The sequence below is a fragment of the Amia ocellicauda genome, chromosome 13 (genome assembly GCF_036373705.1).
Source record: "Amia ocellicauda isolate fAmiCal2 chromosome 13, fAmiCal2.hap1, whole genome shotgun sequence".
Taxonomy (NCBI): Eukaryota; Metazoa; Chordata; class Actinopteri; order Amiiformes; family Amiidae; genus Amia; species Amia ocellicauda.
In genome coordinates, this window is record NC_089862.1 from 26077927 (window position 1) to 26100980 (window position 23054).

Genomic DNA, 23054 nt, shown 5'->3' on the forward strand with positions numbered 1-23054 from the left:
TAGGAAAGAGACAACATTCACACTTAATGCAAGCGACTGAATTCAAAAATTCTTACATATTTTCATCAATGTTATTATGAATGTATAAACTCTGTATAAACAGAAAAACACTTTTTAATTAACGAACATAATTTAAGGATGTTGCAAATTGGTCATTTTTATTCAGTAAGAATTATGTATTTCTACTTTTCTCCACAGTTAACTTGATAACATATGAAAAACACTGAAGAATGAAACCCACAGGGTCTTCTGCTGTTTCTTACAGTTGAGATCCTGACTGCTTCATTAATTGGGGTATTTAATTAATTCAGCAAATTGGCCACATCTTTCCTGTGTTTTACATTGATTTAAAGAGATCCATAACATCTACCAGATTCTGTATGTTACCCAAATGATGGCACATTACCAATGAAGCACTTTTACATACTTTTCAAAGCAACAATACACACCTGGATATATTTCAGAATGAATGTAACCCAGTTTTGTTTATTGTATGCTGTCTAAAATGACTAAATATGACAAAGAACCTTTCTTTAGTTTATATTTCACAATCTAATCTAAGATCTAAAACCATCCCAAAAACAGGTAAGCTTTTACCATTATCAATTGACAGTGTGATTTCATATAAACCAGATTGAGATGAAGGAGGCTTAATTGTGAGGATACATCCATATAAAGTATTTGTGGAATCATGCTTCTTTGACTTACATAGTGACAAGGGATATAAATTAAATAGACTTAATCTACTTATTTGTTATTGAATAACTGAAAATGACTGAGAGCACTGATCTGCAAGTTATGACAAAGGCTCTACGATCATTCAGCTTACCTCACTTTAACTGCACTCGTCCTTCTTAAAACATTAACTGAATTAAGCTACAGTTTCCACTATAATTCAGTTGAGTGAAATAGAACAAGTGCCAACCTAATGGATGAAATGATTTATACTTCTCAATAGCATCTCTTCCCAGTTTCGCCATGATGTTTTTATGCAACATCAACTTAGCAATTAACATGATCTGCCGGCTAGAGTTGTCTTTTGGAGCATGCTGGCACACGTAATACCATTGCAGGCTTTTCTTTCTTTCTGCAGGACATAGTTTTACATTGGAAAGGTATTAAAAGACATCTCTGTTCATGTTCTGACACATTTTGAGCAACTTCAAAGGGCAATATCACAGATACTCTTTTATTGACATGGTATACTGAAGATTTTTGCTCTCACCTCTGTCTGTACCATGGCTGGCCTCTGTGTCCTCAACATTTTGACAGTCTGGAAGATGTCCACGACCCCCTCGTACCTCATTCTCTCCAAGACAATACTGAGAGTAATAAAAACACCAGTTCTCCCCACACCCGCGCTGTGAGACGACAAATAGAGAACTTTAATTAGGTGACAGTCAAACATCGAACGGCTCCGTCTTGATAGGCAGTAATTGAAAAATAATAAACACCAACATGGATTCTTCTATAATCTTGCCCGCTGGAAACAGGATCAGTCCTAAAATACCCTCATTGAAGTCAGCTGATATGATTACATTTGGAAGGTATGTGAAGCAAAGTTTATCGTTAATGACAAAACTTTTAAATCACTAGAATACGTCGACACGGATGTCTTTGTTGGCTGGTTGGAGGCGAAATGTGAATTGATGGAAGATGGATGTTTTGATGAATAAAAAATAAAATAAAAACATCACAAATATATAAAGTACAGTACATACATACATACACATCCACAAACACATGTAAGTATGTATTAAAAATGCTATATATCTTCAGTTTTGTAGTGAAACACCACTAAGATCTGCATTCATTCACAGCACAACTACAATGGCAGGAAACGAGACATGCTTCCTCGAGTTTTCATTTTCCTCTTTGCAGGGGCACTGTTGTTAAAATAGTAGCAGTTTTAGGAGAGTTTCATATTTAAGTACAATACAGGACTCACTTTTAAAGGTTTAACAACGGAGACCTAGGAAAAAATTAAAGCATACCTATGGCATTTTAAGAATCATAAGTGTTAAAAACAGCTGCAGAAATGTGGTTGAATGAAACTGTTTAATAACATTTTTCATTTTTTCATAAGTCTTTAAATTGGAATAAATAGTACAATAACTTACTGTTGTTTTAAAAAGCCATCTGGTCACTAATTGAAACTTGTTATGGAAAGATCCTTACCTACAATGAACTGAAATTGGCCCATCCTGGCCAAACTGCTCTTTTGTTTTATGTACTTGGCCAATGAAGTCAATGAAGCCTTCTCCCGATTTTGGCACTCCTTGCTCTGGCCAGTCAGTAAACTGAAACTGCCTTACTGTTCGCGACTGTCCATCCTGAAAAGCAATTTGTAAGCAAAAGACAAACATGTTTAGTCGAATATGGAAGTGATTTGTATTCACTTGTAATAACGGGCCTACTGAATCCTGACTGTGTCCTTTCAACTTGCTTTAACTGGTAATATGCTCTCATTGAGATGTTTGTAAATTGTCATTTTCCATCAGGTTTCATACAACTGTACTTTCAAAGTAAATGAAATATTGACCTAAAACCGATGACAATAATTGCATTTATGAAAAGCAGATAATCCTACCATGAATTTCATAAGATAGCTATAACACCAAAACATTATTTTCTGTTTGAGACTCAGTTATTCTAAGGATGTTCAAATCCCACCAAATACCTGAAATGAAAGTGCTCTCCACTTTATGTTATATGTGGTTAGACCCCAATCTACTGTTCAGTTACAACCCCCCTATGTTTAATTTTTTTTTTTTTTAAAGAAGTGATCTAAAGATAATTTAAGTTATCAACAAACAAGTGTTCTCTCACTGTAAAGATGAACACTATAAAGTGAACACTAAGAAAAAAAGCTGCATATTTGATAATTAAAAGCATATGACATCTTAAAAAACAAAAAAAGCAAAAAGTCAAGTAATTGTCTATTTAATAGAGGAACTTTTCTGACAACATTATGTGCAGTACTCAGTAAACATATGTTAAACTGGGGGAGTTGTGGGTGGGGTGTCAAAAACGACACATAACTTTAATGACAATCTGTACTACATCAACAAGGTTTACAAGGATGTTCTACAAAGTCTGTTGGTGACGTAGGAGCCTCTTTGAACCCCTGCTATTTGATGAAAGATGTATCAGGTTTAAAAACTCAACTGCAGTGGACTGAAAGCTATAACAATATAATTAATTAGAAGAGCCCTGAGATGTGGCATGTGACATGCTTAATACATGAATGGGTGTAAATATAAACCTTTACAATGTTTTGGAAAAAGTGGCACATTACTGCAACCCTCATTGCCGATTTGGAGTTTCTAAAGGCAGAAACCAACAATGAGATTAAAGATGTGATGAAAGCAGTGGAATTTCACTGATTGATTATAGATGGTATAATACAAAGCACATAATTAACCAGTGCTAATGGTGAATTGCATAACAAAGTTCTGTAAAATATCTGTAAAAGAAAAACAAAAAGTGCATGACAAATGTAAACCTGAACTCAATTTACTTGTGAAAATAATAATAATAATAATAATAATAATAATAATAATAATAATAATAATAATAATAATAATAATAATAATAATAATAATGCATCTAATAAGAGTAATGTATGCTTAACATAAATGCCAGTAGCCATTGAAATCAACCTGTTTTTAAAGCTGGCTATATTTTATTTGGAGTAATGGGATGATCAAATCACTATGTAATAATGTGTGAATTTTGTCTGCTTTATAATCACCCTGTTACTGTGGAAACTAAACTGTTTTCTGACTGGAGAACTAAATTGCAGGAAAGCCAAGCTATTGAAAAAACTGAATTTCACAAGGCCCCAAAAGGGTTCGGTTTTAAGGTCTGCTTCATGCCCTTAGAAAACAAAACAAAACAAACCATTATGTCAGAACTGGTGGTTCTTGAGATAGATTATCTATTTACAAATTCTAATCATCTGTGTTGTCCTGAAATACAACACTTTCCACCCAGGAGCGATAACATATTTAAGGATAAAGGAAAAATATGTTAAAATCACATAGTCAAAGGTGCATAAAATATACTTTGTGCTTTATAAAATGTATCAGAGGTAAACCTTGGTTATAGTACTGGGAGCAGCTTTGTTATGAAGAAAAAGCAGTCTTAATTTAGACAAATAAATGCCAGCATGTAAATATAATAATTTTCTGTTTTCATCCTAGAAAGCAAGTCAAGCAACACTACTGGAGAGTGGGGTTTTAAATAAAGGCTCATACAAAAATAATTATGTTGAGGATATACCAAGGTTAATCTTAAAATGCACAAACTATAACCTACATCCACTGACATTGTTCTAAGAAGACAATAAGAAACTTCACTTTGGATACATTTACCAAAGTAAAAAAACAGCCAAATAATGTTTTTTTTTAGTGTGTTACAATGGCACACTGATGAGACAAATTCAGATTTGTAATGTTTTCTTTCCTTTGATGATCGAAGAATAAAGAGAATTGGGTATAAGAGCCACATGGGTTTCTGGCTTTCATTCCACCTGTGGTCTTAATTACTTAATGACATCATTATTTGGATAAGTCAAATCACCTGTTTCCCCCTGGCTTTAATCAATTAATCAATCTAAAACCTGCAGCAACCTAGACTTTGAGGACTGGAACTGTCCACCCATTTTATACTATACTGAACAAGTACATCTATCTTTTATTAATCCTTTAACAAAAGTCTGCCGACTACAGCACATTGAGACTACCATACAAAGGAATATTTTAATCTTAGACAGCAAATTTGAGAGGAAATGTACATATCTATTTTTGTCTGCAGTAATAGGAATTTAACTTTGGAAAAAATATCTGTTTTATTATGAACAATTTCTCAGCTAGTTTGCAACTCTTTGTCACTGTAATTGGAACATATGCCAATATCCCTGTATATTTGTTTTGGCCTGTTCATGTCAACACACTATACAAATATTTCAAATTGAGCTAGTACGATTTTTAGTTTTGCACATTCGCTGCACAATTACCATGTGTATTACATGAGATAATTGTCCTCCATCTTGAACGTTTTTGAATGTAAATCATATGACAGTTTGTCTTTCATCTGCAATGTTTTCCAGTCCCTAAGAATACATGCCTGACAGTCTACATTACATAAGGAATAATATATATCCACAATGATGAATGCAATCCCATTGAAATATCTATGAGACATGCACTACAAAAGCAAAGCTTGCACAGTTCATCAATATCAGCAGAAGCCTTTGATGGAATTACAGCCTCGTGTGCATGATGTTTGGTGCATTTAGTTTGTTATTATACACTGAAACATGTCAACATATAACTGAAGAAAAAAAGCCTCTAGCTAATATTTCTGATGAGATGGAGAGTTTAGGACAGAATTTACTTCATCAGAAATCAGCCATTGTTGATTGTTATAGAACTTGTGTGCTGAAAGCTCCATTAGAGTGACAAATAGCACTGTGTCAAGTTATCTTTAAAAATGGTGCCGAAACCAAAAATAATATGTACCTACAAAAAACGTTTTGGTGTCAATGCTGTCTGTTTTTAGTCTTCTCTGTCTTTGTGCACAATGGCGTGAATGAACTATTAGGGTCAAAAGCATATTTATCATTTATCCAATATCCTGCAGAAAAGGTTTGGTCTGTACCACCACCCTAAGAAACAATATCAAATTATTTTATTTTATTTTTGTTTGCCACTGCACTTTAAAATGCCTGTTTTAAATAGAGCTGGTATGGCAGGGTTCTCTCTAAAATAATAATATTTGTTATCCTTTATCGAAGACAGCTGCTGTACCATGATGACATGCAGTCAATATTGTTATTTAAAACGGTCTTAGTCTCAAGTGTAAAATAAAACACAGCCTGGTTAAAAATCTGGCCTGAATCATTCAGACCTGAGCACCTTTGTACTGCAATGCAGCAACTAATAGTGATGATGTCACAGCTATTTTGTTCAGTCAGTGGTATTTATTGTCCATTCTCTCTGTTCCAGGATCTTTGAAATGACCAGATAACTCTCTAAAAGAGTTGTTTTGTGTTAATCTATATATTCATACAGTTAAACACAATCCAATAAGTTATACAACTGAAAGCAAACAACACAGCAAAAGAAAAACAACAACAACAGACAAACAAAAAAAATAATCAATGTGAAGTCTTACCCTGGCGTCAGTCACTTTAAATTCCCTCAAGATATATTGTGGCATGTTATACTCTGCCATGGGATCCACTACAAAGTACTGGTACCTTGCAGATCTTTCTGCTGGCCAATACTGGTGGCATTTTTCCTGCGATACAAAAGCATTTTTTTCAGAAGCATTTAACCAAATTCATTCATTCATTCATTCAAAATGTATTTAATTTAATAATAATGCCAAGCTCAACACAATTGTAATTCAATATAAAAATAAATATTTTAAAATAAAACAAATGATGTTAACGAATATGTTTGCAACACAACATCCTTTTATCTAACAATAAACTGAAGATTTTCAGTCACATCTAAATCATGTGTACTTTTAATGGATTATGTTTTAATTCTTTAAGAATCATTAGACATTATTATTTATTTCTTGGCAGATGTCCTTTATAAAATATGACATTACAAAACATATTCTCCTGGATGAAATATTATAGGTTTTTTGTTAATTTGTGTGTGTGTTGTGTATGTAAAGCATATGAAAATAATGAACTACTAAATTCAAACACATACCCTTCCCATTTCTCTGAGCTTTGTGAGCATGACAACAATTGTGGAGTTGTGCTCCCAGAGCATCCTCCAGAAGTCTTCTGTGGTCTCTGCTAAGGGTCCTTGTGTGGCAATGTAGGCTTTCTGTTGTCTGCAAAGAGACGAGGGAGTGTAATAATCAGAGAATCAGCAAACCAAAAGCCCTGTTGAGCACATTTTTGCCCAGACAACTTCTTTAAAATCATCTTCCACTGTATAAGATTTATAAAACCATGATTGCCTGTGCATTAAAAAAACATTAAAGACAGTTTAATCAAACAATTACATTTCTGCACGTTTTGGAGACTCATTTGTGTAGAGAAAATTACTTCATTGATATATTAGTTCAGTAGGTTTACTGTTTACATATTACATGACAGTTATTAATTAGAAGGGGGAGGAGACTTCTCATTCTTAGCAAACGCAAAGGTTTGAAATGTGGTTAATTCAGTAACAAGTAAACTGTATATAGTATATGACAACATCTGATTCACTCCCACTATTTAAAAAAATAAATAAATAAAAAATCAGATTTTAAAGATGGTATATTTTATTTGAAATAGACACATTTTTGGACAATTTCAATCTATACATCTGTCAGCAATCAAATAAAATGGAACATTTGTTTGCCTTAGCCAGAGTTTTTTCCGGATTTGGAATGAGTTGGAAGACAAAATGTATGCAATTGACTCTGCTAAGCAACGACACTGCATCTGCTATCACATCATATTTAAACATGCATTAAGTTAATAACCCTTACCTGTATCCATCAATAAAACTGGCATTTATGTAATCTGAGCCCTCTACCCCTCGGATTGGCTGCAGACATACTCGTGTGGATTCATATGGCATTATATTAACAAGGCGATTCTTGAATTTGTTACATGGAAGATTGGCACTGATGAATCGTGATGTATGAGCTTTAGTATTAGCTAAACGCTGTAGAGAAGAGATAAAGCAAATTTAGTTAAATCACACTTACATACTTTAGTAGGTCTACATTTTATGTAAAGCGTCTCTTGCAAGATAAACACACCAATGTCATTAATAATAAAGAGCCTTGAAAGGAGCAGCAGGTAAAAATGTTGACAAGATTACGGGCTCCCACCAGCAACTGCTGTTGAAAATTCAGAAGCATTTATTATACTATGTAGTAGTTATGCGAATGGGAGACAAAGGGATTACTGTTCCTTTCCTCTGTCAATCTTCTAAGGAAAATTCTGCAATTGCAAATAAAAAAAGTAATACTATGAGAGGCAATTCTTCTCTGGGGAAAGGGAATCTAACTTATTCTTCATTATGTATTCACCCTTTCACCTGTATGACAGCAATATATGCAAATGAATAGCAGAAGCACACCTATCATTTGCATTTAAATATGCAGTGGCATAAATACAGTAATTCAAAATGCAGAATGGATTTCACCCTTAAATGAAATGCCCCCACTTTCTACTTCTAGATTATTTTCTTGGTTAAGGGGGATCTGTACTTGACATGCACTATGAAAATGTGTCCCTCTTACCACAGGAGTAAAAAGCAGGATGTCTCCTGGGTCTGGAGGAGTGCATTTTATTGAAACCAAATTACAAAGAAAAGTAATACAGAGGAAGCCACAGGCCCCGTGCTGTCTCATTCTCCTAATGGGAATGGGAAAAGTGTCTATAATGGTACTGTGACCGAGCAATCAATTTAACAGGCCCCAGAAATTCTAGGGGGGCTTTAAATGAAACAATATTTGACCGCTTTGTGTTTTCACAGACTTGAGGGAGAGAGGCAGTCTGTAAGATCTCAAGGGTTTGACAAAACATAATATGAAACGCATGGCGGTTACAAGTGTCTTTTCGTACAGTACGGTCTTTGAATTCCTGAGCAAAGTTGAAGGCCTCTGACTGGCAAAACACTTGTGTACTGTCTGTGTCTGGTGCTTGTGATACCAGCCAGGTATTTTTAAGCTTTTATGCTTTTGGTAAACTTAGTTGCTTTCTTTTTTTTAAACAATGGTTATTTACCGGTATTATATGGTTGAAATGCACCTCTTAAAACTACATCTGACATCTCACATAATAAGTGCAAACATTTCATATGCGAGATGTCAGAATTGTTCTTTCAAGTAAACAGTAAGTTCTCACACATATTCCAAATATGTTGATGCATTACAAACCTGGAATGATAAAAGTAAAAAACTTTTCTGCATGGCAATGTGAATGTTATTGGTGGTGTACATTGAATTATAAACAAACAATGGCAAACATGCAAACAAGTTGGGAACAGAAATGCATCATTACACTGTAAATTTTCTCTTACCTTGAATTCCAGTTCCATTCCAGTTACATTCTCTCCCGATTCTATTTGTGTCAGTTTCTGAATGTATGCATACAGGTTTCTGGCTGGCACTTCAGTAGTTCCGCAAGTCACTGCCTCCAGCAGTGCATCATGGATAAAGATATATTGGTCCTCTGTTTGAACCATGTAATTCCTCTGGGCTCTCATTAGAGTAACGTGGCCATAAATATCTACAGTCTTCTCATGTTTTATCCTCTCCAACATGGCATCTATTACAATGAAGCACCCAGTTCTGCCAACGCCAGCGCTGTTAAATAAATAAATACATACATGAAAAAACCATGAAACACTTGTTAACTCAAGCTTTTAACTGCCTACATGTTCGATGCAGATGACTAGAATGTGTTGATGGTGTTGTCTACTTGTGGCTCGCTACATACCTTTTTTTAATTAATTTTTTTAACAGATCTACTGATCTAAACTTCTCATCTTGTTTGGATATTTAAAATAAATTAAATTGAATGATTCTCTGGAATTTTGGACCACAGAAGCAATAAGGACTCGCAAAGACCCAACCAAAATGCAGCAAGATAATCCATACTGAGAAATAAATACTAAATCACAGTGTGTAGTGAGATTGTGAACCTTTTCCTGAGTCTCCAGAGAAAGCTTAGCTATGTTCAGGCTGTAGTGTTATTAAATATGAAGGGCTTCAATATTAAGGCTTTATATCAAGGGTTATAACTCCAGTTGTTGAGGGCTGCAGGGTGTTCATGTTATCATACCATGTGAGCCCTTAATTACCTAATTTAACTAATTAATTGATTAAAGTATTCTCCCTGGGTATGGATTTCATTACTTAAAGAGACCTAAAACCTGCTCTATTGAAGTTGTGGAGCACTGCTTTACATCTTTAAAGGTGAGGTTTCCATATAAAATATGATCTTCCTAATGACACATATGAACATACATAACGGGAGCAAAATGCATATCAAATATTTTTTCATGTCTAAATTGTCTTCATTAAAAAGTAGGAAAATGGCTACCATGAAATGGGAACTTGTACCTGATATTAAATATAATTAGGAGATAAATGCGGATTGTATCTGGTAGAAGACAGCTTTTATAGTGGTATGGAAGGGATCAGTATGGACAGTTTCAACCCTGTTACGTTATACATGTAATGACCTTAAAAGATGGATAGCCAGTAAATATATACTGATATTTAAAGTTGAAACATGTTTTAAGATGCTACAGGAAGTGGTGAATTTCACATAAACTTCACAGAACAAAGAAGCAGTCATTTCTTATAGTTTTTACAAGAAAGGGGGATATCACAGTATGATGTAATATATGAACCACCAATTTGGCATTGTTTTTATTTTTGCTAGTCAGATGACCACCAACAAGTAATATGTGATGGGCATGTTGAATGTTTGATGTAGTCCGGGTCAAGGGAAGACAAACAGTTGTGATCATACTGCTTTTTTATATTTAGATGTTTCTAACTGACTTGAAGACTACACACATATTACAACATTACCCCTACCCTCAGTGTAACTTGTCATGACTTAGCAAGCCTGGGCACAGTGCCCCTCCGAGAGCAGCTGTCATTCCATCAGCAGGCAAACAAACTGAACAAGGCAGGGGGCGCGGCAGGACGATATTTAGGCAGTTTTAAATATCCCTTTCTTGGAAATGGATGTATAAACTTTGATATGGTCAGTGCTTGGTGTAACCAGAAACTTAAAAGCCAATCAAACGTGTCATGATGGTGCTGATGCGAGTTTAATGGAAATAAGTGAGGTCCCTGCCTCAACCATCACTTTGCTTGCTTAATGGATTTTTAAGAAAATAAGTAGAAAGGCAGAAAATGGCACCTTAAAGAATATGGCCTAATGCCAATTTTCTTCATTCCCATTCTGTAATTAGCATCATGAAAAACATACTTTGTAATCTATTTATTCTCATTAGTGTTTTATTTATTTATTTAATCTACGCCTCTTTCCAATACAAAGCTGTTTAGATTTTATTTCTCTTATTTCCCCTTAAATGTGGTTTGTCAGCATGCATTTAATATAAATGTTTTGGCTACTTGCTTTTCTTAACCTTTGTCATATAATTTAATTGTATTATGCTCCTGTTTTCTCTCATTAAAAGAACTTGAAACAAAAATACAGAACACGACTGGCTTTATGACATGCTGTACATAAGGAGCACAGATATAAATTGTGTATTCCTAACGGGCCAGTCCAATGCCAAACCTCACTTTCATCTCAGAGATAGTCCTTAGGTTGGTGCTTAAAAGTAAATGGGTTATTCAACCCATTAAGCAAACATGCCTACTAGGTGCTATCTCACTTCTCAGCATTATTCTTCGCTCAGTCACAACATTTGTTTTTAATTTATAAAATCATGACTGAGTTGCTCCCCTGAGCAGAAATTTGGTTAATGTCCCATGATGTGATGTAAGCGTGCAAGAATAAAATTAAAATACATACGGGAGTCATTTTGTGCTACAAATCATCATATGGTTATGTTTAAAGGTTGGCATCAGCTGATTAATTTGTTACTGTTTTAGCATGGACTTCAGCTTGATACTTCAGTGATCCTGGCAGACTAAAATGCTTTAATTACTAGATTTTCATGCATCATTGGTTCATTGATAGAAGTCTCCATGTAATCTCTTGATAAATATTTATAAAATATTCTATTCCATGATTTTGAGCAACAATAGAATATAGGCAGGAGCAAAATAAGCAACATTCAATTCCAGCAGCAGCTGTTTCCAATTTTTAGCCATTATTATATTTCAGCATGAAATACCAGTAAATTCCTTTATTATTAATAGAAGTAAAAATAGCACTACAGCACTTAACTTTCATGCTATTACAGCTGTTACAACGATGAAGCAATCATACATGCTTTTTTTTTATAAACATACTGTTTTCTGACATTCAGATTATTTTTTCTTCAATATACTTATGCAAAACACTAAAATTGTTAGACAGAAATTGTTTTAGTTGTCCTTGTTCTGTGTATACAGGTAATGATGGATGTTTGTAAAACAAATATAGGATTTAGCACTTTAAAATGATCACATAAATATGAATGACAAATTTGCAAGAAATAAGCAAAGTGTATGTGAGTTATATTAATGCAGCTGCCCTACACAATTCTGCTTTGGAGGGGGAAAGCATGCATGTTTACATTGCAATGGGGTTGCATCTTTTTGTACACAAGCGTACAGATAACAGCTACATGTTTTTCAAATGTATGTAACTCAAACCTCAAACTCAAAGTCACAATTCAAAAGTCAGTGGGAGTGGGGCAGTCTGGGGTGGGTAAAAATGACCATTGAAGAATTCACACAAAAACCAGTAGGAAGAACTCCTTTACTTTGTATAAATGAGGGTTTACAAATTGTACCATTAAGCTTGTTGAAGCAGCTGTTTCATCAGTAGTAATGCTCTTACATAAATGTTGTGTTCTCACCATACTCAAACGTATTTTGATCAGTGTCTTTAAAATGCAAACGTTGCACCATATGGAGTGTAGTGGCTAAAAATAAACTACAAACCGGGACCTTTAAAAGGTAAAACCAACAACAAAACAAAATTCTTCCAGTACTGTTAATGGTTTAATATGTAGCATAGTCCTTCAAAATTCAAAGTCAATCTGTATTTATATTTTTCTACTTTTCTATAACCATGATGATGTTAAGCTCCTGACAAAATTACATGTGGTTCAAATTAATTTGTTTTAAAAAGTAACAGCCGATAATGCTTTAGAGTGGAAGTAAATATACTAGATGTAAATATACTGAAAAGGGGGTTATTGCAATTAATTCCAAATTCGTTTCCATAAAAAAAAAAAAAAAAAAAAAAAAATATGATCACATCACACTGCTAGATTAGAGGGCAATCTGGTGTTTTGATGTGAAATAAATTACAGTCGCCCAAGTCATTTGAAAGTGGTATCATTGGGCAAGAGTTTCATGATGAGGGACACACGGCTTATCACATTGTTGCATTATTCTTACAACCAATTACTTTCTAACCTCAAATGTGAATCTGAGACAACCTAGTATAATCCAAAAGCTAACTGTAAGAAACCTATGCTAGCCAATGTTTTTTCAGTGTCTGCCGTGTCAGAAACTCAAGACCTCTCCTCACGTGCTGCTTAGGAAATTCAATATCCCCTCCTCTCTGTAAGGTCATACAAATATGTTCATATTTCCTACAGATGGCTGAATTCCTTTCCTCCGAAGTAATTCTGAATTCAGAACTCATCACAGACAGCTGTTGACTTGTAGGTAACTTAATTACCTCCCCATACTAGACTCAGCTGCTAGCACTGTTTTTCTCTTCTTTCTTTCAAGAACAATGTGACAAATAGCCAAATTAATATAGAAAAAACAAGCTGCAAAATAATAACTCAGCACTTACAATAAAACAGATGGCTTAAGAGCATTGTGTAATAAAAACAAAACAAAAGGGAACAAAAGAAATGCCATAAAGTAAGACTGCTTTGTATTTATTGTATTTATTCTTTTTTTCTACTCCTATAATGTCAGTCTTAGTAAGAGAATAAATGATCACTTTTTGCACTACGGAACAGTTGCTTTAAAGTTTGTATTCGAAGCCTTTATGACTTAAAATCAGTCACTGTGTCTATGATGGTTGAAGAATAGCTAAATAAAAGCACTATTTTGTGTGTAATATGCAGCAGATTGTGTTTGCTCGCATGCTTGTTTTCTTCTATGTAAAGCTTTGTGAAAGGGTAGCTTGACACTGATATTCCTGCCCATTAGTTGTATTTAAATAAAAAGACATTTTAATGTTGGTGCAGATTCTCAGCCATCCGTTTAACAGTGGCTTCTGTGCTGGCTGTGTTTTGATTGTGTGCGACAGACGAAGTGGAATGCTCGGCATAAATCTCCTGCCTTGCCTTGATATAATGTAGTAAATCAACTGCCAAAGGCAGTCAGCCTACATCTTAACTAACATGGTAGCTCTGTTAAACCCTAGTCCACCCAAAAATGTACAGCTGTGATTATGTATCTTTGTGTCATCTGACAGACTGGTCATATGGGTAGTGTTCATGATGACAAAACCAAGGTTTTTCTTGACCTATGGTGATAAAAACAAACAAACAAAAAAAAAACAGTCAAACTGAAATTTTGAACAACTGTTAAAATGACTCATAGGGTCAATTGCAAAAGAACTGAAAGCTGCGTACTAACTGGAGATGATCCCATGGTTAATACTCAACTCCATACTAAACTAGTCCGCAAGTTTAATACCCATTACAACGAACTTGACGGCTGAAGTTAGTCTCCAGCTGTGGAGTAAAAAAGTCTCCAGTGCAACGAACCCCAAAGTTACTGTTGCTGCCCTCTAGAGGAGACTAAGTACAGGACTAACTTATGCCCCGTTTCCACTGGCGGACGCGGATGCTTAAACGGGTGTTTCCACTGGCATCCGGACGCGTCCAGATTTTGTGGACGGTTAACTATCTGGTGCCAGACGTGGCCGTTAGCATCCGTCACGCCCACTAAGGAAATACATTGCGTTCAGAAGCGGAGATGTGTGCTTGACAGGGAAGAGATCAGCTACATTACGTCAGAAGATATAATCTCAAATGCCGTGTGGGATCACAAAGAAATTACAGTTTTATTAGCAGCATGGAGTGAAATCCACAGAAACAATTACTGCCTACAGTTAATATCTGAATGTATTAAAAATTTGCCGAACATGGATTTCACAGGACCCTGGTGCAGTGCCGTGACTAGTTAAAAACAAACTGAAGGATAATAATCGGCGTGGTAGCAGCCGATTTTATTAATATTTTATGAACAATTGGACAGTGTTAAATGTTAAAGTTAAATGAATGAATAAATAAATACAGCAGATCTGGGTTTCCCTCCAAAACATTAAGGACTGGTTTAATAAATGCATCCATAAGTTCATAAATGCCATGACTCATCGTCATGATCCATTGTGAAACGTGTGTATTTTATTTCAGCTGTAACTTGCCCTGGTTAAGGAAGTCGTTTGCAATTACAAATCTGTAGTAAGAGTAATAAGTTAAGGGAGTCAAATTGTGCCTTTAAAAGAAATATCTACTAGCACATATCTTGATGATGATTTCAATAATAAAAATACTAAATAGCAAAACAAAATATGTATTGTTGCACATGGAAAAGTTTTTTGTGGTAATGTAATGCTTGTGTGAATGTAATGTTGTCTATACACATTTAGCTTTTCCTAATATCTCTTAACAGAAAAGTGTGTTTATTACGCTGTCTCCAATCATGTAAAGCATAAAGAATAAAATAGACACAGAAGTCCTTTCCACATGAGGCTCTATCGCTCAAGTGTTGTTTTCTGTCTTTGTTTTTAAAACGAAACACAAACCAAAGCCACAATCGCTCTGATTTTGTCCCACTCCTCTTTGCAGATCCTCTCCAAGTCATTAAGGTTTCAAGGCTGACGTTTGGCAACTCGAACCTTCAGCTCCCTCCACAGATTTTCTATGGGATTAAGGTGTGGAGACTGGCTAGGCCACTGCAGGACCTTAATGTGCTTCTTCTTGAGCCACTCCTTTGTTGCCTTGGCTGTGTGTTTTGGGTCATTGTCATGCTGGAATACCCATCCACGACCCATTTTCAATGCCCTGGCTGAGGGAAGGAGGTTCTCACCCAAGATTTGACGGTACATGGCCCCGTCCATCGTCCCTTTGATGCGGTGCAGTTGTCCTGTCCCCTTAGCAGAAAAACACCCCCAAAGCATAATGTTTCCACCTCCCTGTTTGACGATGGGGATGGTGTTCTTGGGGTCATAGGCAGCATTCCTCCTCCTCCAAACACGGCGAGTTGAGTTGATGCCAAAGAGCTCGATTTTGGTCTCATCTGACCACAACACTTTCACCCAGTTCTCCTCTGAATCATCATGTTGGCAAACTTCAGACGGGCCTGTACATGTGCTTTCTTGAGCAGGGGGACCTTGCAGGCGCTGCAGGATTTCAGTCCTTCACGGCGTAGTGTGTTACCAATTGTTTTCTTGGTGACTATGGTCCCAGCTGCCTTGAGATCATTAACAAGATCCTCCCGTGTAGTTCTGGGCTGATTCCTCACTGTTCTCCTGATCATTGTAACTCCACGAGGTGAGATCTTGCATGGAGCCCCAGACCGAGGGAGACTCACAGTTATTTTGTGTTTCATCCATTTGCGAATAATTGCACCAACTGTTGTAGCCCATTCCAGCCTTGTGTAGGTCTACAATCTTGTCCCTGACATCATTGGACAGCTCTTTGGTCTTGGCCATGGTGGAGAGTTTGGAATCTGATTGATTGATTGCTTCTGTGGACAGGTGCCTTTTATACAGGTAACGAGCTGAGATTAGATCCCTTTAAGAGAGTGCTCCTAATCTCAGCTCGTTACTTGTATAAAAGACACCTGGGAGCCAGAAATCTTGCTGAATGATAGGGGATCAAATACTTATTTCCCTCATTAACATGCAAATGAATTTATAACTTTTTTGAAATGTATTTTTCTGGATTTTTTTGATGTTATTCTGTCTCTCACTGTTAAAATACACCTACCATTAAAATTATAGACTGATAATTTCTTTGTCAGTGGGCAAACATACAAAATCAGCAGGGGATCAAATACTTTATTCCCTCACTGTATAATACAATTGCGCTGTATGTAGCCTATAGCCGACTTCGTATATTAGTAAATGCCAATATAGTATAGTAGTATACCGTGCTCAGGCAGGGCTGAGAGCTCCTCCAGCTCAGGACCGCAGCTCTGTTCAGCGGGCACTGTGGGGCTGCGGTGTTGGAGGCGCCGGCTCTGAACCTCTGCCTTTGCATTACACCTGTTATTTTCTTTAAAATAATTCAGACCAAAGTATTACATGTTTAGTCTAGATAATGTTTGGGGAAATACAGTGCAATGGGAAATGCAATTTAGCTTTAGCTATATATTTTTGTGCCATAAATATGTCTTGAGTTTAAATTATTAAATTTTATATATATATATATAAAATATCACACAAAAAAAAAAATCTCCAGAAATTGTATTATCGATTATGCTTCTAGAATAAATGTTTCATTATATCGTATTATATGGCATTCGCATTTTAACTCGATTAGCATTGCCAAAGCGCAGCAGCATTAGCGTCAGCTCCGGCACTCCGCTCAGTCGAGTCGAGGCCTGGACTTTTCACTGAGTCCTGCTTAGGTAGCACACCTAATCCTCAGTACGGTACTAAAGCTGGGGATCAGCTTGTCTCCAACTTTGCTCCGCCTCTTTTTTCGTTGCAAAGGGTACTATCTTTAGTCCGCAGCTGGGGATGATCCCAGGATAGTACTGTACTAGCTAGTACACAGTTTAGTACAGAGGTCCATACTAACTCTGTAAGTTTGTTGCAATTGATCCATACACGTTAAATCGTATATATATATTTTTATACAGTCCACATGAGTTACAAACTATGTCAATCAAAGTCACTATTACTGATAATTGTTTGTCTTGCCTCATATGCTTTGTAAGGGCTTTTTAATAGCACAACAAATAGAGGGTGGTTATGGGTTCTGCTTTGTTGAGCTGTGCAAAGAAAAGAGATTCATGAAATGATATAGATGTGCATTTACTACATGGCCACAAGGTTTCCATTTAGATACAAACCTTAGGTTTGTATAATGTTTTTTGTCTTGATTTGATTTCTGAAAAACTACAGAATCCCCTTTAAAACATGCAACATAAGGAACAAAAAATATAAAACAAACAGATGGCTAAAAACTGTTGTATTACTGGGGCAAATGGCTTGTTCCTCCACACATTGGGCATGTATGATTTGGATGACATTATGTTTGTCATTTTCTCCGTATTTCATTGGTATTGCAAGTAGGAACATTGAAATCCTTAAAAAAGAGGCCAATCTGCTCTATGTACAGTTTGAGGGGATGGGCCATGCTGAACAATACATACAAAGATGCACCAGGAGACAGTTTTCAAAGGCAGTGCAAAAGCACTCAGTTCCACATGTTAATACTGCATGCCTATTGAGGAAACTGGATTTTTAAAACATAGCCTTTATCTTTCCACTTCACCTTGCTTGTGTGATAATGGTCGTCATAAACATTTTAAGAGATAACAATATAGTGGGACCACGAAACTAAGACAGCTAAGAAAAAAACAAATTAAACAGAAGCAATGTCTTTGAATTATGATTATGTTTTTACCTGCATGTATGTAATCTTAAAATACACTGATTGTACTGTATATCCTGTGTTTTGTGAAAAATGTGTTTTTCTTTAAGTTTTTTCACTGTAGTACTGACAGAATCCCCCGTTCCCCCACCTATTGTTTGAACATCAAAATAATTGAATACATTAGCTGATCAAATATGACAAGAAGTATAGCAGCTTATTTTAATTCCCATTTCTTGCCAAGAAATATGATTGACATAGCAAGAAACGTGAGAACCATTTAGAGCAATTAGAAAAAATCAAAAAACAAACAAACAGATGTTACGCAGAAGAGCTCAGATCAGTCAAAACATAAATCTCCTCTATATAATATTACTATTATTGTCATTACCATTATTAATAATAATAATGGTGACTCCTGGACTTCAAGACTACTTTTCTGTGACATTTCACAGAACATATATATCTACCTTTATTATACAGCAAGTACAAGTCTTTACAAGCAACAGCAATTAATGGTATATATGGTGTACAAATTATAGTGCCAACGAGCAGACTAAGAATTCACATTGTGATAATGCATCAGTCTGATGGAGTACCCCCTGCTCCTTCCACTGTACCATTGTTAATGCATACTCAACTTACCATGCCAAATTGGGGTCTCTGTCAAGGTATGAATGACCAACATTTCAACAAACCGCAAAATCAATACCACTTGAAGTGTGGGCTATTTGGGTCAAGCTGAGCGAAATTAATTTTCCACCTTCTACAAACTCAAGCAACATCACAGACATAAGACAAAATGGAGTCAGGGTAAAAATCTATAGACTGGAAAATACTATCAAAAAACATGACATTTCCTCTGCACACCCATTTGCTTTTTAATACAGCTGTGAAATTCATGTCAGATATTCATATTTAATGTGTGCAATAATAAGGAACATCGTGTTGCACATCAAATCTTGTCTTCTGCTGTTCCTAATACTGCAAACATTGCTTTACCAAATGGCATGGCCAGCTACTTAATCAAGTGCTCAGGGGGCTAGATACTGTCAATTATTTATTACTTAAGATCCTTTGTTTAGACTTGCACATTTTCTCAATAAACAGGCTGTAAGTAACAGTGCTAGTTAATGCCAGCTAGATTGACAGAGTGAAAGTCTGTCAAACTGAACTTTTCCCCAAAGGCAACGTTAACTTTATGACAGAAGAGACACATAAAACCTTTCAACAGTAACTTTGAAACTGTAGATGAAGGGGCTATTTTCTGACTGATTTTAAGCTGCACAGTGGTTTATCTGATTTGGGGAAGGAATTAAAACCCCCATCTGCAGAATGACATTAATTCCTGCATTCTGCATGGTGAAATCAGGATTTTCAATTTTAACTGATTCTGCTAGTAGGTCTAATTAAGTTCTGCATGTGGTAATTTAATTCCTCAGTAATCCTTTTCTTCACAGTTTCTCAAACAAGTTTACTGTCTTTCCCTGTAAGGCTGCTTCATTTCCAGCAGTATCTGTGCCGCGTTCTGGATTACAGACAGTGTCCTCTGTCATTGTTTTACTTTCTCAGTGTGGCCCACTTGTGGGGATTCTAACTATACAGTGAGGGAAAAAAGAATTTGATCCCCTGCTGATTTTGTACGTTTGCCCACTGACAAAGAAATGATCATTCTATAATTTTAATGGTAGGTGTATTTTAACAATGAGAGACAGAATAAGAACATAAAAATCCAGAAAAACGCATTTCAAGAAAGTTATAAATTCATTTGCATGTTAATGAGTAAAATAAGTATTTGATCCCCTATCAATCAGCAAGATTTCTGGCTCCCAGGTGTCTTTTATACAGGTAACGAGCTGAGATTAGGAGCACTCTCTTAAAGGGAGTGCTCCTAATCTCAGCTCATTACCTGTATAAAAGACACCTGTCCACAGAAGCAATCAATCAATCAGATTCCAAACTCTCCACCATGGCCAAGACCAAAGAGCTGTCCAAGGATGTCAGGGACAAGATTGTAGACCTACACAAGGCTGGAATGGGCTACAACAGTTGGTGCGATTATTCGCAAATGGATGAAACACAAAATAACTGTCAGTCTCCCTCGGTCTGGGGCTCCATGCAAGATCTCACCTCGTGGAGTTTCAATGATCATGAGAACGGTGAGGAATCAGCCCAGAACTACACAGGAGGATCTTGTTAATGATCTCAAGGCAGCTGGGACCATAGTCACCAAGAAAACAATTGGTAACACACTACGCCGTGAAGGACTGAAATCCTGCAGCGCCCGCAAGGTCCCCCTGCTCAAGAAAGCACATGTACAGGCCCGTCTGAAGTTTGCCAATGAACATCTGAATGATTCAGAGGAGAACTGGGTGAAAGTGTTGTGGTCAGATGAGACCAAAATTGAGCTCTTTGTCATCAACTCAACTCGCCGTGTTTGGAGGAGGAGGAATGACCCCAAGAACACCATCCCCACCGTCAAACATGGAGGTGGAAACATTATGCTTTGGGGGTGATTTTCTGCTAAGGGGACAGGACAACTGCACCGCATCAAAGGGACGATGGACGGGGCCATGTACCGTCAAATCTTGGGTGAGAACCTCCTTCCCTCAGCCAGGGCATTGAAAATGGGTCGTGGATGGGTATTCCAGCATGACAATGACCCAAAACACACAGCCATGGCAACAAAGGAGTGGCTCAAGAAGAAGCACATTAAAGTCCTGGAGTGGCCTAGCCAGTCTCCAGACCTTAATCCCATAGAAAATCTGTGGAGGGAGCTGAAGGTTCGAGTTGCAAACGTCAGCCTCGAAACCTTAATGACTTGGAGAGGATCTGCAAAGAGGAGTGGGACAAAATCCCTCCTGAGATGTGTGCAAACCTGGTGGCCAACTACAAGAAACGTCTGACCTCTGTGATTGCCAACAAGGGTTTTGCCACCAAGTACTAAGTCGAAGGGGTCAAATACTTATTTCCCTCATTAACATGCAAATCAATGTATAACTTTTTTGAAATGCATTTTTCTGGATTTTTTAATTGTTATTCTGTCTCTCACTGTTAAAATACACCAACCATTAAAATTATAGACTGATCATTTCTTTGTCAGTGGGCAAACATACAAAATCAGCAGGGGATCAAATACTTTTTTCCCTCACTGTATGTGTTGTAGAGTTTGTACTAATTCCTTTATTTATGTTCGATGTAATTACCCTGGGGATGTCCTGAGCAAAGAAAAGTCTGTTTATATAATGTCTATTTTCAACACGAGAGAATGAGAAAGATGACAAATCAAAGTTTGCCTAGGGCACTGACATCAGTACTCCTATTGCTAGTCTCCATTGAGTACCTTGTGATCTTTAACATTCACACAGCTGAATGGACCTAGTTTTGGTCTCTGTTGCAGTCTTCTACCTCCAATAGATCATCTATCCATCTCTAGATGGAATTAGAAATACAAAGACCCATTCTTGGCAGGATATCAATTCACACCGATCTAACATTGCAGCCTTAATGTTGGGCCTTAATCACAAATTAAAAACACAGCAAGCAATGCATTTACAATTAAATGTTTTATCTAGACTCTGATAAAAGTCCAGACATATCTGGACACCTGCCAATAATAATAAATAAATGAATCTGCAAAGGCAAATAATAGTGGGTAAAGTAACTACTTTTGACTCATTTATTATGCTTTGAAGATTAGGTAACTAGAAAAGCAAATCATGATACAGAGGAGCCAAGTTCCAAGTAAGAAAGTTAAAGACAAAAAGAAACAAAAGACAAGCAATCTCTGTCGTCTGATAGGTTAAGTTCTCAACAGCCTCTTGTATTGACAGGTGGCTGCATACAACAAATAGGGTGAATCCTTACCTGCAGTGAACGACCATTGGCCCTGCGTCTGGGGGGTTACAAGCTTTTACACGACGTAGAAAAGCTAGGAAAGGAGTGGGATGTTCAGGAACCCCGTGGTCTGGCCAGGCTGTGAACTGGAATTGCCTCACTTCTCTCTTCTCACTGGAACCATTCTATGAGCAAGAAACAAAGCAATTTAAACCAGTTTCAGAAGCAAACGTGTTTCACAATCTAGCCAGCAATTTACAACAGAGTACAGTGGAATTAATTTTTTTTTTTTCATTTTTTCATTTTTTGTTAGTAACCAGACCAAATTATTACTAGTTACTAGTATAACCAGTATTCAAGTAATTCAAATAATATCTGATATTAAGTGAAGGTAAGAACCTGCAGCCACCACCAAAACATTAAATTCCCCACTTGTTTGTAATTTTAATAGCAGGTGGAAAACTCACCTTATAAAGTGCAAATGTTCTAACGCAGTACGTAGCCAGTTCCACTGTATCTAGCAATGTCACCTGGATCAGTCCATAGGTTTCTGTGCCTCTTGTGGGCCAATATTGGTCACATTTAACCTGTAACAGATGATCACATTTCAAATACAGAAGATGCATATTTGATATAGATATAGTTCATTTTGTGTGCAATATTTTATGTTTGCAGCTTACTATACATCTTTGTCATGTGAAAACCAAAAGCCACAGAGAAAGCAAATCTAATAAATTAAGGGTACTAGAATGCCAATAACTTCGTATTCTGCTGATTTATACAGTTTAACATTTGAGAAAACAGCTTACAACATTCCACTGATTCAGACAGCATTATTTATAGACCTGATGGAGTCTATAATTACAATCTTAACTGCAGTTTTCCAATCACATTATAGACACTAGTTTATTATGATTATACAGTTTCGTTGCCCAGTGAACAACCAATAAAATACTGTTCCATTACAGT

The 23054-nt window shown here is 36.3% G+C and overlaps 1 protein-coding gene across 9 annotated transcripts in view; it reads right to left on the bottom strand.

The window, feature by feature from the left end:
* Positions 1-23054, bottom strand: part of LOC136766680 (receptor-type tyrosine-protein phosphatase delta) — a 634939-nt gene that overhangs the window by 3443 nt on the left and 608442 nt on the right. For all 9 annotated transcript variants that reach the window (XM_066720365.1, XM_066720369.1, XM_066720368.1 and 6 more), the window contains 8 exons: positions 22553-22672; positions 22116-22270; positions 9051-9336; positions 7507-7685; positions 6732-6858; positions 6181-6306; positions 2179-2333; positions 1226-1361 (listed from right to left, as the gene is read on the bottom strand). In XM_066720365.1, the coding sequence (XP_066576462.1) occupies positions 1226-1361; positions 2179-2333; positions 6181-6306; positions 6732-6858; positions 7507-7685; positions 9051-9336; positions 22116-22270; positions 22553-22672 (1284 nt within the window). The remainder of the gene's footprint in view (positions 1-1225; positions 1362-2178; positions 2334-6180; positions 6307-6731; positions 6859-7506; positions 7686-9050; positions 9337-22115; positions 22271-22552; positions 22673-23054) is intronic.